Source organism: Ruditapes philippinarum, unplaced genomic scaffold (genome assembly GCF_026571515.1).
Source record: "Ruditapes philippinarum isolate M1 unplaced genomic scaffold, ASM2657151v2 ctg4587_1_1_1_1, whole genome shotgun sequence".
Taxonomy (NCBI): Eukaryota; Metazoa; Mollusca; class Bivalvia; order Venerida; family Veneridae; genus Ruditapes; species Ruditapes philippinarum.
In genome coordinates, this window is record NW_026864220.1 from 125,076 (window position 1) to 141,652 (window position 16,577).

A 16,577-nucleotide genomic window follows, 5' to 3' on the forward strand; every position below is an offset into this window, starting at 1 on the left:
TGTACACCAAATGTAATGAAAACCTCAAAACAAAAATTTCCAGCGTCATTTAAAATGGAGAACACTGATATTAACCTTCCAGAATATAAAATAAGATTCAAATGAGCCAAATAGTGTACAGTGTATTAATTTATAGTTGCGAAGAACTCTATTTGAGCCGCGACACGACAAAACCAATGTAATGCGTTTGCGACCAGCATGGATCCAGACCAGCCTGCGCATCCGCGCAGTCTGATCAGGATCCATGCTGTTCGCTATCAGTTTCTCTACTTGTTATAGACTTTGTAAGCGAACAGCATGGATCCTGATCAGATTGCGCGTATGCGCAGGCTGGTCATGGTCCATGCTGGTCGCAAACCCATTATGTTGGTTTTGTCGTGACGCGGCTCAAATAATACCTCCTACGTCAACTACCATGCATTTTCTGCCTTTAGAAAAAGGAGAAATACGCATGGATTCTGTCATGTTTCCTTCCATTGACATTTTGGTCTGGATCCATACTGGTCGCAAACACACTATGTTGGTTTTGTCGTGACGCGGCTTATTAAAGTATTTGAGACTCTCCCGCGATATTGAAAACATGTATATCATTATATTGTTTGATTGTGCAGCATCATCTATAATGTAATTGTATAATTACCCCATGATATCATGTTTGCATGATCTGAGTGATGGAATAAATAAAGTGAAATTTCTTTTATTATTAAAACCTTTATTCAGATATCAAGCATCAATTTCACAAAGAAGGCATTTCATTCATGTATGCGACTATACTAGTCTTATGCAGCCGTTGATAAAACAATTTTGAATACGATATTATAAAGATATTGTGCATTACAAAGATACTCAGAAAGAAAGCATGTTAGTAGTTTTTATCTCTCTTTTTTTAAATTATTATTATTTCTTGCTGGTCTCTAGTTGATGGGAACAAGTCGCTCAAGTTTTGATATAGCTGGATGCTTTGTCAATGTCTGGAGTGTTTATTTGTCTATCATATTATCCGATCAGTAAGCTTTATTTTTTTTAAACGTTCGTATATTTTAGTTATCTAAATATAAGTATATATTTAGGTATCAATTCAGACAGATATACGCAGTGTGTATTTGATGTTAAGTGTTATATTGTGAAATTGGTTTATGATCTCTTAAATCTTACCTTGACTTCAATAAAGAGTGTTGCTGTTTATAGATAGGGATTTGTTAAAATATCTATACATTGTTTTATTGCTATAACGATTATCACAATGTGTGTTACACATACAACACAAAGGACACTTTTTATTAAAATTTGTAAGAATGTTTCGAACTGAACAAACATTTAATTTCATTTGCTACATATGACCTTTAGTGAACCAGCAAAAACTACTATAAATTGTCGCTTGTTTTCAAAGCCTGAAATTTCGTCTCTTTACTTGAGTCTTTAAATTCCATTGTTCATTCCAATATGAGTACAATGTTTTATCCAGAGTGATCCAAACTAATGACTTTACTGGATTGAAAATCAATCGTTTTTGCTGATTATATCATTTATTTGCCGAAGATACACAGATTTTAGCTTGTTTTTGACTTTATATTGTTTACAGACAGTGCTACCCTTAGGTTTCACATCATGCGCCATATAAGAAACATTACATAAAACTTAGAAATGTCAGCGAAAAGCGAATATTCAGTTGCCAAAACACTCCCTTTAGTCTTTGAAAGACGGTCTTCCCAAATTAAGCTAACGAATTTGTAATTGTACTGTTCTTTACGGAATACCCTGATGTAGGGTTGTATTTTCCTTTATAGGTCAGCAGCTATATACGGTTGTTCTTTGTTTAAAACTCAGTGATGTTATCAAATTCTAATTTGCGTTCTCTGATAAAAAAGACCACTACTTCTGCATAAACCTTACATACATAACTCTCGTTGGATGGTTAGTTTGTTTTGTTTTGGGTTTTACGTCACCTTCGACACAGTATAGGTCATATCGCGACGTTCCAGCTTTACTGGTGGAGGAATACCTCAGGCGTGCTTCCGTGCATTATTTCAGGCCCCTGAGTAGAACCACCGACGTTCCGTAAGCTATCTGGATAGCTTCCTCACATGAAAGAATCTAAAGTCCCTGTCGGGATTCGAACCAACAGCGGTGAGGGGCAAGTGGTTTAAGTCAACGACCTTAACCACTCGGCCACGGACGCCCCCTAAGTTTTTGGATGGGAGGACAGATCTTTTCCATCGTTTTTAATTTTCACTTTTTCCAAACAAAACGTCTTCGTTATTTGAGTACCTTTCTTCTCTGTTGATCTTTATTTGAATATTTCTAAATGTCTGTCTTATTATTCGGGGAGTACAAATAACAGTCCTTTTTTCTGGTCTATCCGGCTTCTAGACAATGCTATATTCTTTGCTTTTCTGCAATTACCTTCATAAAAGAGTTTGGCCAAGAAGATTCGTTTGTTACGGAATTAAAGTTCATTCATTAGAGGAGGTAATGTGTAAGCGGTCGCACATGAGTGTCGGTAGGGCCGGAAAACGGTATTTCGAAGGTCCTAGGCTGGAGTTCCGGACAAGCTGCATAATTTATATTTATATTTCTCACATCATGACATTTGTTACCCAACTTGGGGAATAGTTCCAGAGTAACTACAAAATGTCTTTTTAGATCCGAAAAAATGCGAGAGCGAATTTTATTTAAAAAAGGGAGTATGTCAAGATATAAAACTGTTCACTAATGAGGGGGGGGGAAACTTTTAGCGACCACATACCCAGTCAGTAGATTCTCGGGAGAGTATTTCAAGGGGTCAGGTTTCAAGTCCCGGTCTGATTGCACATTTTTCACTTAGTGACAATTCGCCCAAACCGGCTAACCTCTCATCACTATCACATGTCACATAAACTGAGTTCAAGAAATAATTAAAAAATCTAATGTTTATGTAAGATATGTACTATTTATTATTTGTGAATGTCTGAAATTTTAAGTGACAAAAATTTATTTAGATAAAATGAAATAAACAAGTTCACAACATTATATACAGAAAGCTGTAAATTTACAACCCGTTAATCTCTACAAAAGCCAACAATGATAGAAGTATAAAATACTAGTTGTGTAGTTGAGAGTACACACTACAAATAGTACGTGAAAATGTATCAACACATATAATCAAAAGAAAAAAGAGAAAAAAATCTGCGTTTTTGTGTATCAAATCTGCGTTATCCAAGCAGAAATAAAGTTCTTGCAGGCAGTAAAAGTATTTATATTGTATGTCCAAATATCGTAGCACCCTTTAAAACCATCAAACTTCCTTCTTCAGGTATGATTAATCTTTTGTCTGGAAAATTTCTTTTCATGGCTTCTTGTAGCATTTGTGATTCAGAAAAACCACCGACAAGTAAGATTGTGTTGACGCCGACACTTTTGTCGTCATGGAATATCTTTTTTACGAGTTGTACAATATCAGTACATGATTTATCAAACCATGACTTTACAATGTCTACATCCAATCGTATTTTATCTCCATTCCATTTGACTTTATCTTGATACTCCCGTATCTCGCAGATTCTATCTTTCAACCCTTTTCCAGTTGTCTCTTGATACACATCTGCCAAGCAAACTGGGATTTTGATGACGTCTTTTCCAGTTTTTCCAGCTATTACTCCTCTTTTTTTAGTTTCAAACTTTCGGAGCAGATCGATGTGATCTTCTGCAGATTCTGTTTTGAATCGATCATAAGTTTTTTCTCCTACAAAAAGAATAAATCTTACCTGTTATATTTGGATTTCACATTTATTTTCGTTTCTTATATCAATCCATATTTTATAAAAGATTTTCATCAGAATGTAGAATAATCCTGCACAATGTGTTAAGTCGTTATTGAAGGCTAAAATTTAAAACGTTTCTAATTTCGTTTTAACTAATTTTAAGGACACGACTACTGTTATATACAGAAAGAGAAAGCATACATATCTACTGTTATTCCCAACACGAAAAACAACATTCTAAAACGTTTACTTCCCCTTAAGTCGGCAGTTGTGTGAAGTTATATATATGTACAAAATTTATATACATGTAAAATTATTCTTCTAAACGATTTCCAAACATACGACAATATGTTAAATATGTACAGCAAATGTTTATATAAATTATAATGAAACGTTAAAATTAATGCATTCATTTTAGAGAAAAAACTCGCTTAGACTTGATTGAAAATAATTTTTCTAATTTCTTCCCTTTATTTACAAGAAATGTTAAATTCGTTAATATCTTTACAAAATAATGCTTTTTGGACCTTACAATATTGATAAGTCTTGATTTGAGTAACCATGTTGATGACGAAAGGTATACTATATGTAAAACATGGTTTACGTTATAAATACTCTTATCAAAACGAAAACAATTGACCTTCGAAAAAAAATTGAATTCGGACTACTCTTAGATAAATACGCGAATGGGTCTGATTTTCAACGTAAATCTGTTTCATTAAACCCAATTCATTGACCTATTATTGTCGTGAGAAAGTTTTCATAAGCAGCATCGACCCCCGTGCCACCCCACGCGCCACCAAACGAATGTAGTGTGTTGGGTTTGTCTGAATCAATCACTTCCTGTATAGTTATCTCAACAGTTTCGCCTGAATGTAGTAAAAGATATAAATCGTTAATTAAATGGAAAATTAACAAGACGAAACAAGCAAATTTTCTGCTCGATTGTGTTGAGAGTTTTTTTTTTTTTAATTCTGTCGTGTGTGCTTCTTAGAACTAATTATGAGGAATCGAGGCCGTTGATTTAGGAGTACTCTACAAATAATGCACTGGACCACCGATTCCAATATGTATATCTTAAATATACTAATAAACATAAGTCAATTATGATTAATGATTATATTTGATAAGCATTATTTCCTTGTACATATATATACATTTGTACGTTACGTGTAAGTTGAGCTTAAGTATGACAAAAATAGTAAGATATGGCTCCATATATGAATGTTCCTTCAAAATTCATTATTTTTAACAAACAAACAACATATCATGGCGCACTGAAACGCTGATAAGAGGGGCAGTGCAGTTGCCAAATTAACGAGTTTAATCATAAGTATTACTTACCCCCTGCATCAACGACCATGTATTTTCTACCTTTAGAAAATGGAGATACACGCATGGAATCCGACATATTCCCTTCCATTGTAATTCTAGCAACTGGAAGATGCATACAAAATAACGAGGCTGCATCAGGTTCAAGGACGATAATCAGATTTTCTTTCTGTATTCCAGCCTAAAAATGGAAACCTTAAAAATAGGCCAACACGAACATAATTAACTAAAACTGAAACTGTTGTAAGCTCCTTGATTGAACATGTTGATATGATTTTGATTTTCAATTATATAGTTTCTTCTACAACTTTAATTAAGTCCAGTCGACATAAGAATACTTGTCAATATGTAAGGAACTAGCATTCCGTTTAAAATTTCTAAAATAGATAAATTATAATGTCATTCAACTTACAAGTTCCGCGGCATCTCTCATCAACTGTTTACAGCTGTCGTTCCATATAGCTGGAACTGTTAACACCCATCGTATGTCATTATCATCAACATCAAGTAATCTAAATAAAACGTCCAAACGAGCGAAATAAATTATAATTTAATGTTATGTTAAAGTGAATTTAGGGCGACAAAATTTTTTTTTAATTGTCTAATTTATGACATTTGTTTAAATAAAAGCTGGTCATTAAATTGTCAAAATCATGGAAGGTATTCATAAATATCACCAGTGACAGACAATGTAGTAATGATAAGCTAAGGTAAGCCAATAAATTCGAAACTGCTTGGCAATTCATAATAAAATTTTCTCAAGTTTGATTTTTAGATAGTTTGGCTCATCTAGAGGCATCTAGCTCTAAATATGTTTACGTTCTAACCGTTTTACTTTTTACAGGAACAGTGAAATCGCTACCGAGTATTTTTTACATCCGCAGAGATTGGGAATTTTAGTAGTGTTATTATGCTTTTCAATTTCATTGTCAGGTTTAGCTAAATTGACAAAATATTTCAAAAGCTTTACTGTTGGTGATTGACCAACAGTCGATAAATGGAAAATGTTAAATTCCGATGGATGTTTTAAAAAATATTCTTGGACCATGTGAGTTATCTATCTTTCATGCGAAGTAAATCGTCAAATTCAAAGACATTATGGTAAAAATTTAAACTTATTTTGGCTTTTGAACTTGGAAGCGTATAATGTCACCTTTATCTATCTTGTGTCATGCTAATAAGTGTTTCTAAATGTGTAATCAAACAATGCAACGATATCGGATCGCATGAGTATAAATATATAAAATTGAAGAAGTATGCTCTCATTTGAATACCTACATGTGTTTTAGTCCACCATAAAGATGATCTTTCAAGTATTCAATAACGATGCTAAATACCTTTACCGCCTTCATTGTTCGACCAAACGCGTCTGTTATTTCTGTATCTCCTTTTAATTCCTTTAAATAATTTTAATATAAATATTAATTTCAACAAGAGAAAACACGGGGTGTAATGAATGATACGAATTTGTATAAGCTTTTTATTTAAATATGCAGTCAGACACATGCAAACATGCCCGTTATTGACGTAATTAAAATCCTAAAACCAAAATGTCATTTAGTCGAAGCATGAAGTAATACAAATTCTTCACAATTGTGACTTTTTGCAAATGTAATTGACAATATAGATAATGCAAAAATATTTGAATGTACTTTTCAAATTATGCATACGGTATATAAATTATGCCCTTAACAATTGAACTGACAAAATATTTATTTAAAGATATGAATGTATGGAATAACTTTACCAATGAATTGTATAGCACGATCTTAAAGCTTTTGAAATAATAGTAATCTTTCTGAACCCCCTCAGGCTGAAGTTCACCATACATATTTTCTGCTTCATAACCAAAAGCTTTAAATGTCTTGTCATTGTTTAGGAGAAGAATTGTCGGTGTTTTACTTGTCACCAAGTGCACTGTTCCCGGAAACCAATTTGTAATACCGTAAACTTTCATCGGGTCCTTTCTAAAATCATGTGCAAAGGAATATGCATATCCAGAATAGGTCGTTCCAATATCTATTGCCGCAACGATCTGTTTACCCCCCTTACTCTTTTGCCTTCCCTTTGTATCCATTGCATATGCCATCGTCAACCTTTTATATCAAAACATATCTTTATTGAACGGAAGCATGAATAGGTCACCACTTAACAATAACTTTTTATGAAAAAAATGCGGAAAAAGGAATTTGTAAGGATCTGACATTCTAGCATTATTCTGAAATGTACTTAAAACAGAACTTATAATGAAATCCAAGTGACATTGTAAAATCCTATAGCTCCATATATTGTTGACTTCTACAAGATAAAGATTCACTTACCTGATTGATCTGAAGGAACACTGTATTAACACTTATCGGCTTTGCAATTTAAGCTGATAGAAATATTAAACTTACCTTATTTTATAGCAGAAAACTGATTTTCTCTTTACATTTTCTGTGTAGCAGACGTCCAATGACAGACATCTTTGAAATCTGTCACTTCATATTTTATATTGAAGATTTCTTATTGTTAATATCAATTTCAGTCAAATTCAATTCAAGAACGTAATTTATGTAAAGATATGATTGATAAAGGTCAGAAATCCTTAAGTATTCACTACATGTTTTTGTATATTAACGATTTTCGGATGCAGATTTTATATGAGATTTCAATGACCGCCATTGAAATCCAAAATTTCAGATTCAGAAATCCGGCTGTCTGTCCATTGGAGGATTTCTGGATTTCTGTTGTTTCATTGGTGGATTTCAAACATCGAACCTTATAAAAGGCGGAATCCAACCAATGTTGTCACTTCGGTCTTGACCTCCAAGTTATGTAAATAAAGTTGTAAAACCGCCAACGTTCAAATCCAGTAAACATCTTACAAACGTTATTGTTATCCAAACTTGTAAGCTGGTATGTATTTATATCCAGTATTATTAACTCACTAGACACTGCTATTGCCGAAATACTTGTTATAAACTTAGAAAACTGTATAAGAATTGTATTTATTTTCCCAATCCTGACATACGCTTAAAATGGTGTCAGAAGTAGTGGGATGGTCTAAATTATTTACCATCCTATAAAACGGACCAGACAAGTGCATCTTCTTCTTCTTCTTCTTCCAGTATAAGAGCCGCGATCCAAAAGGAACGTAATGAGGCTCTGCGAAACTATGTACATGGTGAGATGGAACACTCTTCCGCTCAGCGATAAAAGTTGTAAAAACTGATAAAAACTTTATTTACAGAGACGTTGTGTAGTGAATTTAGACGGAGGCCGGCAGGCGCGCGCGGAAAGCATCCAATGTTTCCGCGGCGGTGACCGTTGATGCCAGGCCATTCCAATCAACAATTGTCCTGGGGAAGAAGGTATTTGTATACATCCTGCCAGTGGTGCGTTCTTGGTAGAAACGTATACGTGTTCTACTGTCACTGGTGTTCTTCTTGGATTTGTTACTCAGTGGTACGTACTTGTCCTTGGGGATGTCTACTAGGTCATGTTGAATGCGGTAGAGCATGCCTAACCTTGCTTCCTTCCTTCTCTGTTGGAGGGTATTCCAATCCAGGCTCCTCAGCATTTCTGTCATACATCCAGGTGTTCTGGATTTATAGTCATTTTTGACAAACCTGGCTGCCCTTTTCTGGATCTGCTCAAGTGAATCTATGTGTGTCTGGAGATAAGGATCCCAAACTGTTGCTGCATATTCAAGACCTGGGCGTACAAAAGTGCAGTAACTTGCTGCTTTCAGTTGTGGTGTACAATCCTTCAAGTTTCTCCTCACAAATCCCAGTGTTCTGTATCCTTTGGCAGCTACATTCTGTATGTGCTTGTCCCATGAGAGGTTGTTGGAGACAGTTACACCAAGGTATTTGCTGTGGTCCACTGATTGCAGGACTTGGCCATGAAGTATATACTGGTGTTGGTGATCTATCTTTCTGTTTGATGATATGTGTAATACATAGCACTTGGAAGCATTGAAGCGCATAAGCCAGGTTCGTTCCCATTGTTCCAGTGCTTCAAGATCCTGCTGCAGCCTTGTCTTGTCATTTGTACTCTTGATGACCCTGAACATGAGGCTGTCGTCCGCAAAGAGTCGGATGTCAGATGATGTGCAGTCAGGCATGTCATTTATGTAGGCCAGAAACAAAAGTGGACCTAGAACGGTTCCCTGGGGAACGCCAGATATAACATCATCTTGGTCAGACTTGGTGCCTTCAAGGACTACCTGTTGCTTGCGGTTGCTCAGGAAGGATTTGATCCACTGGTTTAAGGGACCTCTCACGCCATAGAAATCTAGCTTGTAAAGGAGTCTGGAATGAGGAACTTTGTCGAACGCCTTCTCGAAGTCGAGTAGAATGGCGTCTATTTGGGTACCCGCTGAGAGATACTTGGCGATGGTGTCAACTTTTGTTAGAAGTTGAGTTTCGCATGAGCGACGTTTCCTGAAGCCATGCTGGTTGTCTCTCAGTATATGGTTGGTGTCAAAGTGTGACATTATATTACTGTGGACAATGTGTTCCTGGATCTTGCAGGTGATCGATGTAAGTGAGACGGGCCTATAGTTGACCGGGATGTGTGTATCTTTCTTTTTGTAGATGGGTACTACATTTGCATCTCTCCAGTCCTGAGGTACTTCAGAAGAGTCTAGGGAAAACTGGAAAAGGCGGGTAAGTATTGGTGCCAGTTCATCAGCAGCTAAATGGAGGAACCTGGTCGGAATCTCATCAGGGCCTGCAGCTTTATGGCAGTTAAGATTTTGGAGTAATTTCCGTACTCCTGGTTCCCTAACTGTAATAGATGACATGCTGGGGTGGCTACTTGGTCCCTTGTCAGGTAAGTTATCTGTGGGTTCTCGGGTGAAGACAGAGCTGAACTGCTGGTTCAGTATACTGGCCTTGCTCTTGCTGTCACTCCGAATGAAACCAGCAATATTCTTCAGGGGAGCTACACCAACCATTTCCTGACCCTTGCTCTTGATGTAGGAGTAGAACTTCTTCTTGTTGTCTGGACTACTGTCACTGACGATGTCTTGCATATACTGCCGGTTTGCTCGTCTTGTGTGCCACTGGACTTCTTTTTGCAGTCGCTTGTAACGATCTCTGTCTCGTTTGGAGTTTGATTTCCTAGCTTTCTTAAAGGCTTTTTGTTTCCCTCGAATGCTTCTTTTGATGGTGGAATTCATCCATGGATTATTTATATTTAGAACAAGTGAGTTTAGATGGTACTCTCTTGGTTATAATTTCTGTGATCTTTGTTTTAAAAGCATGCCACATCGATTCAATGTCTGTGTATGGGGTGTTCTGGAATTCGGTTGCTAGAGTACGGGTGTCTTCTTTGATGGCATTAAGGTCCGCCTTCTTCCATAGTAATATTTTCCGTCTTGCTGGGCGCGGATGGTATGATTGGATCGAAGTGTCGAGGAGCACAATGTCATGATCGCTGTTCCCTATCGAGGGCATAGGTTTACATCTCATCTTGAAGCTGGGGTGGGTGGTCAGGATCAGATCTAGTATCTTGTCTTTCCTGGTTGGAAAATCCACTAATTGTTCTAGGTTGGAGTCAGCTATCATATCTAGGAAGTGTTTGCTGGTGCTCTGTGGGTACTGGGATCCAGATATGTCAAGAGATTTCCAGTCTATGTCTGGTAAATTGAAGTCGCCCCCAATAATAAATATGTTGTTCTTCGATTTGGACTTCAAAGTGCTAATCTCTTCTGTTGATTTTGAGAGGTATTCAGAATCAGTCCTGTTTGGTGGTCTGTAGTAGGTTGCTATTGTGATGTTTTTGGACCCTGACTTGATGGTGCCACTAACCAGTTCTGTGTTACTGCTCGTGTAGATGTCGTGTAGCAGGAGATGGTGTTTTGCCGCTATAAGGACTCCACCATGGGGGTTTTCAGGTCTGTCTTTCCGCTGTATCTCATCCATCCAAAAAAAAAATAATAACATTTTAACTTGTGAAGAAAATTTTATTACTGAGAAACATACAAATGAACTGACAGCAACATTATTATATTCCTTGAATAAACTGTACTCTAATATCTATGACTAACAGCAAATAGAGATTTAAACAGTATTTACATTGGATTAACACACATTATGGCAGACTCTTCAGATTCTGAAATAGAATTTTGTCAGAATATTAACAACAGAGCTTTGAATGGTGAAAGGCAGGGTGATGAAGCGCCACATCTTCATACTGAAACTGAAAGAGCTGATTCTCAATTGGAGGAGAATGACACAAATGATGAAAAGCCGCTTGCAGGTCAGGACCGAAGTCCCCCTTCAAGGGGTAGACCATCAAAGTGGACGAAACACTATGACAGTCATAATGGACTTTCCAGGAAAATATTGCTAAGAGGACCAAAAAAACATTAAACTTAAATCATTTAGTGGAGATGAAAATTTTGAAGAATTCATAGATCATTTTGAAATAAATGCTGAATTAGGATGCTGGGACTTACATAGCATGAATTTAGCCTTAAGGTCCTGTCTGACGGGAAGAGCCCAAGTTTTTATTTCAAGACTTCCTACTGACATTAAATCAAGCTATCGCAGCCTGGTTGAGGCCTTGCGAAATAGATTTACTAACATGTATGATCAACCAGTGTGGGTATCTTCTCTGAAAGCAAGAAAAATAGGTCCAACAGAATCTATTGCGTCCTTTGCAGATGCTCTCTCCGAACTTGCACGCAAAACATATTCTGATCTGAGCTACAATGCACAGAAGCGAATGGCTTTAGATCAATTGTATAATCATCTGTGTCATGAGCTTCAGTTTAAGTGCATCGAAAAAAAACTGAAGTACTATAGATCATGCTGTCAGCATTATACAAACATATGAAGGTGTCTTGGGTTACAAGTAGCAAAACTCACATTCCTAGGGCAAGTAGCAAAATTCACATTCCTAGGGCATCTGTAATTGACCAAGACTTTTATTGAAAAATGTGAAAACAACTGATATAAAAAAATCAGAGACTTAATATTTTAGATAGTAATATCCCACAATGGACAGGTATACATTCAGATAATTGTTCTGCTTGTCAAGTTATTGTATCCGAAAAAGTAAACATTCCAGTACAAACATCAATGTGGGTTATGGTAAAGGTACAAAACAAAAAACTTTATGTTGCCAGTTTTATTTTTTTAAATCTAATTACAAAGAAAATTCTCTTCAAATAGTAGATAGTGTTGCGTTAAAGGACTCGTAATGCACTCAAGTGAATCGAACAAACTATATAGACCATCATGTGGTAATCAAACAAAATAGTGACGTTCGAACTTGCACTTCAATAGGTGACCTATATATATTTTTAGAATTGAAAAAGTAAGCATGGTAGCCTGTGAACCTAATACATGCATATCTCAGATGGGCACAACAAAAGAAAGAATACCTATTATGCTAAAAGTGTATTAAGAATGACCATAGATAACATCACCTTTCACGGATGATAAAATTAATTTTTGAGGAGTGGAAAGCGGGACACGGTAATGCTGGCCTGATCATCCAGGCGATTACGATGAAGATGACAATTGTGACTTCATTAGGATGATGTCACGTGTGTTAATGGCCATGAGAGTCTGGTCTTAACGTGTGTGATTCTATAAATATGAAGCTGCTGTTATTCTATGGGAAACTTAATGACTGGTAGACATTGGGTTAGAAAAACAGTACCCAGAATAAGGAGACTATCTGTTCAATGCTTTAAAAATGGACTAGGAGATATGTAGTATTCAATCTAAAGTTATTGTGGGATGTATGAATGTATGGTTGTATGTTATAAATATACATATTAATTGCGTCCAAACAAACCGCTACCACGCGAGTATCATCCATCTAGGTTACTATTTGAAACATCTTTGAAGCTTAAAGAAATAGTCAAAACTTGGTAAGACACATACATGTATCAGCTTGAAGCAGCATCACACTCTAAAGAATTGGAAGATACATGTATTGAATGTTTAAATCCACATTTGAATAAAAACCTTGACATTTTGACGTCTAATTGATGACCTTAAGTATCAAGACAAAATAATTAAGCATGACATAAAAACTACAATAAGACTGAAGACATTTACATTTTCTGATTAAATAAACTTTTAATATATAATTTATATACATAAAGTAATAATAATTACATAATAGCAGAAGTTTTAACTAAATGTGAAATAAATCATAAATATTTTGTGGTTTAGTACCTATTTCGGACAGTATAAAAAGTTCAGGGAATATCAGTCTTAAAGACTTAGGGAGGGGGTGTGTAAGGATCTGACATTCTAGCATTATACTGAAAGGTACTTACAACAGAAATGAAATGATGAAATCCAAGTGACATTGTGAAATCCTATAGCTCCATATGTTGTTGAACCCGCCTCCGCCGTGGTCGAGGGGTTAGAGTCGATGACTTCTAATCCAGTTACCTCTCTGGCGTGGGTTCGATCCCCGGGAGATGCTTTGGTAGTTTAGCGCGGAGGAAGGTAGTCTAGTACTGGTGTAACTCTCCAGGCACGATGGTTAGGAAACTGCCCGCCTATATGACTGAACTACTGTTGGAAAAAGGCGTAAAATGAAACAAACAAACAAACAAACAAAATATATTGTTGACTTCTACAAGATAAAGATTCACTAACCTGATTGATCTGAAGGAACACTGTATTAACACTTATCGACTTTGCAATTTAAACTGATAGAAATGTTAAACTTACCTTATTTTATAGCAGAAAACTGATTTTCTCTTTACATTTTCTGTGTAGCAGACGTCCAATGACAGACATCTTTGAAATCTGTCACTTTATATTTTATATTGAAGATTTCTTATTTTATATCAATTTCAGTCAAATTCAATTCAAGAACGTAATTTATGTAAAGTTTATGATTGATTAAGGTCAGAAATCCTTAAGTATTCACTACATGTTTTTGTATATTAACGATTTTCGGATGCAGATTTTATATGAGATTTCAATATGGGCCGCCATTTGAATTCCAAGATTTCAGATTCAGAAATCCGGCTGTCTGTCCATTGGAGGATTTCCGGATTTCTGTTGTTTCATTGGTGGATTTCAAACATCGAACCTTATAAAAGGCGGAATCCAACCAATGTTGTCACTTCGGTCTTGACCCCCTCCAAGTTATGTAAATAAAGTTGGTAAAACCGCCAACGTTAAAATCCAGTAAAACATCTTACAAAACGTTATTGTTATCCAAACTTGTAAGCTGGTATGTATTTATATCCAGTATTATTAACTCACTAGACACTGCTATTGCCGAAATACTTGTTATAAACTTAGAAAACTGTATAAGAATTGTATTTATTTTCCCAATCCTGACATACGCTTACAAATTCCTGAGTAGCACTCAAACGGAAAAATGAAAAAAAAAACGGCTCAGTTGGATCCACCCCCAACATACGTAGTGATTAGCTTGATCTGATGTTTCCTTTTTCTCAAATTGTGAGGTTAAACACTGTAAATGGGAATATTTTGCATTATCACAATTAATTAGCTTTCATGGTTTCATTTTTTGCCTTTTTTATTTTATTGTTTTGTAATAAATACACGTTAGATTCTAAATTTATATTAACGCTAATACTTCCGTATGTTTAAGAAACTTTATCTTAAAGTGGTGGCGTATGTATACTTCAATATTAAACTATGCACCTTAGATAAAGAAATATATACATACGTAAAAACAATATCTTTTTTGAACAAGATGAAACCTGCGTGTGAGATAAGAGACATAATTTGAATAAGAACGAAATATGTCCATATAAGCCATATGAATTGATCTTAATTTGAACAAAATACGGATACGAATTTATGCATTGCATTCTCGCCTTTGTTACTGAGCAAAACAGTAATTATTTAAATGACAACACGTGGTAATTCCAAAAACATGTTGAGCTGTTTAAATGTTATAGCTAGAAAGAGTACGATGGGGCGTAGTCCCGAGTATAAATAAGATTGCCGAGTGTTTTTATATTCTTTCTTTTTTGTATCATAGGGAAAACTAAAATCACGTTCCCAGTTGTCAAAATATGACCCCCCCCCCCCCAAAAAAAAAAAAAAAAAAAAAATAGTAACCAATGAACGAGCATCAGAATATCAAATTTTTATCGTTATCCCTTTAATGCTTTCTGGTCACAATAAGTAAAACCCATAAAATGAGCCAACCAATGGGCATGCTCTGGAGTGCGGGTAACTACATTGTAACTACCAGTTAACGCACTTAGCTAGCATGTATATGTATGTGTATAGGAAGGTCCCCAAACTATGATACAAGAAATAACATGACGAATTAAACTAGAGACGAAGATGGAAGTGCATGTCAACCTCAATTACAAATAAAATCGATAAAAGAAAAAAACTTACTTAATTTAGGCAGCAATAAATATATTCCTTTTGTAAAAACACGCAAACGTTTACGTCGCCATTTAATCAGTATTTCTGTGAAACTGTCGTCTGTTATATGGAAAAATAATGCGTAATATACTTCCTTGTATGTGTACTAGTACATTATAAGGGAGATCATTATTACTATTTACTTATAAATTACGATTTATTACTAATCCAAATGTGTCGCATACCAACACATGCACATTTGTTTGTTCGCTCTTAAATGTGCGGCGTCCGTTTCTGGGTGGTTAATGTCTTTGACTTTAAATCATTTGCCCCTCACCGCTCTCGGTTCATCCGTGTTTGATGTTTTTAAATGTTCAAACCGCTTGCCCCTCACTGCTGCCGGTTCGAATCCCGTCAGGGACTTCGAATGTAGCTTTCCGAGATCTTCATCCACCAGTAAAGCTGGAAAGTCGCCATATGGCATTTGTGCGATGCTAAACCAAACCCAGTTATACTTTCAGAATAATATTTTCAGGAAAACAACATAAAAAGTATTAGTGCAATGCTTGTGAAACTTACTGGGGCGTTGGCATCTGCGTCGTCGGACAAGACAAGACAACACGTCTCATAGATTTACAAGCAGTGCAACAAATATCAAGGATCCTATGAAAAACTGGACCTTCAAGCTAGCTGTATGCATTTTGAATGTTCGTATATATACTTAACATAGCAATATACATGTATAGGTACTTATCGCACAAGGCATATGGCGGTGGTTCATGACACACTTTCTTGTTTGTGAAGTAACGGTGGTGTATTCACAAAACAGCTAAGGGAACGCAACATCTTATATATTATGGCAATCATGGTATTCTTGAATTTTAAACATTGGTTCAAAACATTTGACTTTGTTAAGCCAACACTATACATATACTAGTACCTTATGTATGGCTGGTTTTGATCAATATTGGTTTCAAGTCAATAGGAGGATTTTTTATTAAGCCTCAAAAATGCAATTATTTTTATTTTTTAAAAACTTTATATTTTTTCTTGTATTTATTTCTGAAAAAGTACTCATTTGCCATTTAGCTGAGCTAAGTACACTTATTTTATATGGAAGTCATAATATCTCTTTGTTTATGCTTTGCCACCTTTATGGCAAAATATTTCACCTTCAGCGCTA

General features: G+C 35.7%; 1 protein-coding gene across 1 annotated transcript; it reads right to left on the minus strand.

Moving 5' to 3' along the window:
- Nucleotides 1–2,915: 2,915 nt before the first annotated feature.
- On the minus strand, nucleotides 2,916–7,196 carry LOC132724861 (heat shock 70 kDa protein 12A-like). The gene is made up of 6 exons (XM_060709819.1): nucleotides 6,820–7,196; nucleotides 6,351–6,469; nucleotides 5,485–5,584; nucleotides 5,085–5,253; nucleotides 4,478–4,609; nucleotides 2,916–3,721 (listed from the first exon to the last, which is right to left on the minus strand). The coding sequence occupies exons 1-6, from the start codon at nucleotides 7,159–7,161 to the stop codon at nucleotides 3,234–3,236; spliced, it is 1,350 nt and encodes a 449-aa protein (XP_060565802.1). The 5' UTR covers nucleotides 7,162–7,196; the 3' UTR covers nucleotides 2,916–3,233.
- Nucleotides 7,197–16,577: the final 9,381 nt, after the last annotated feature.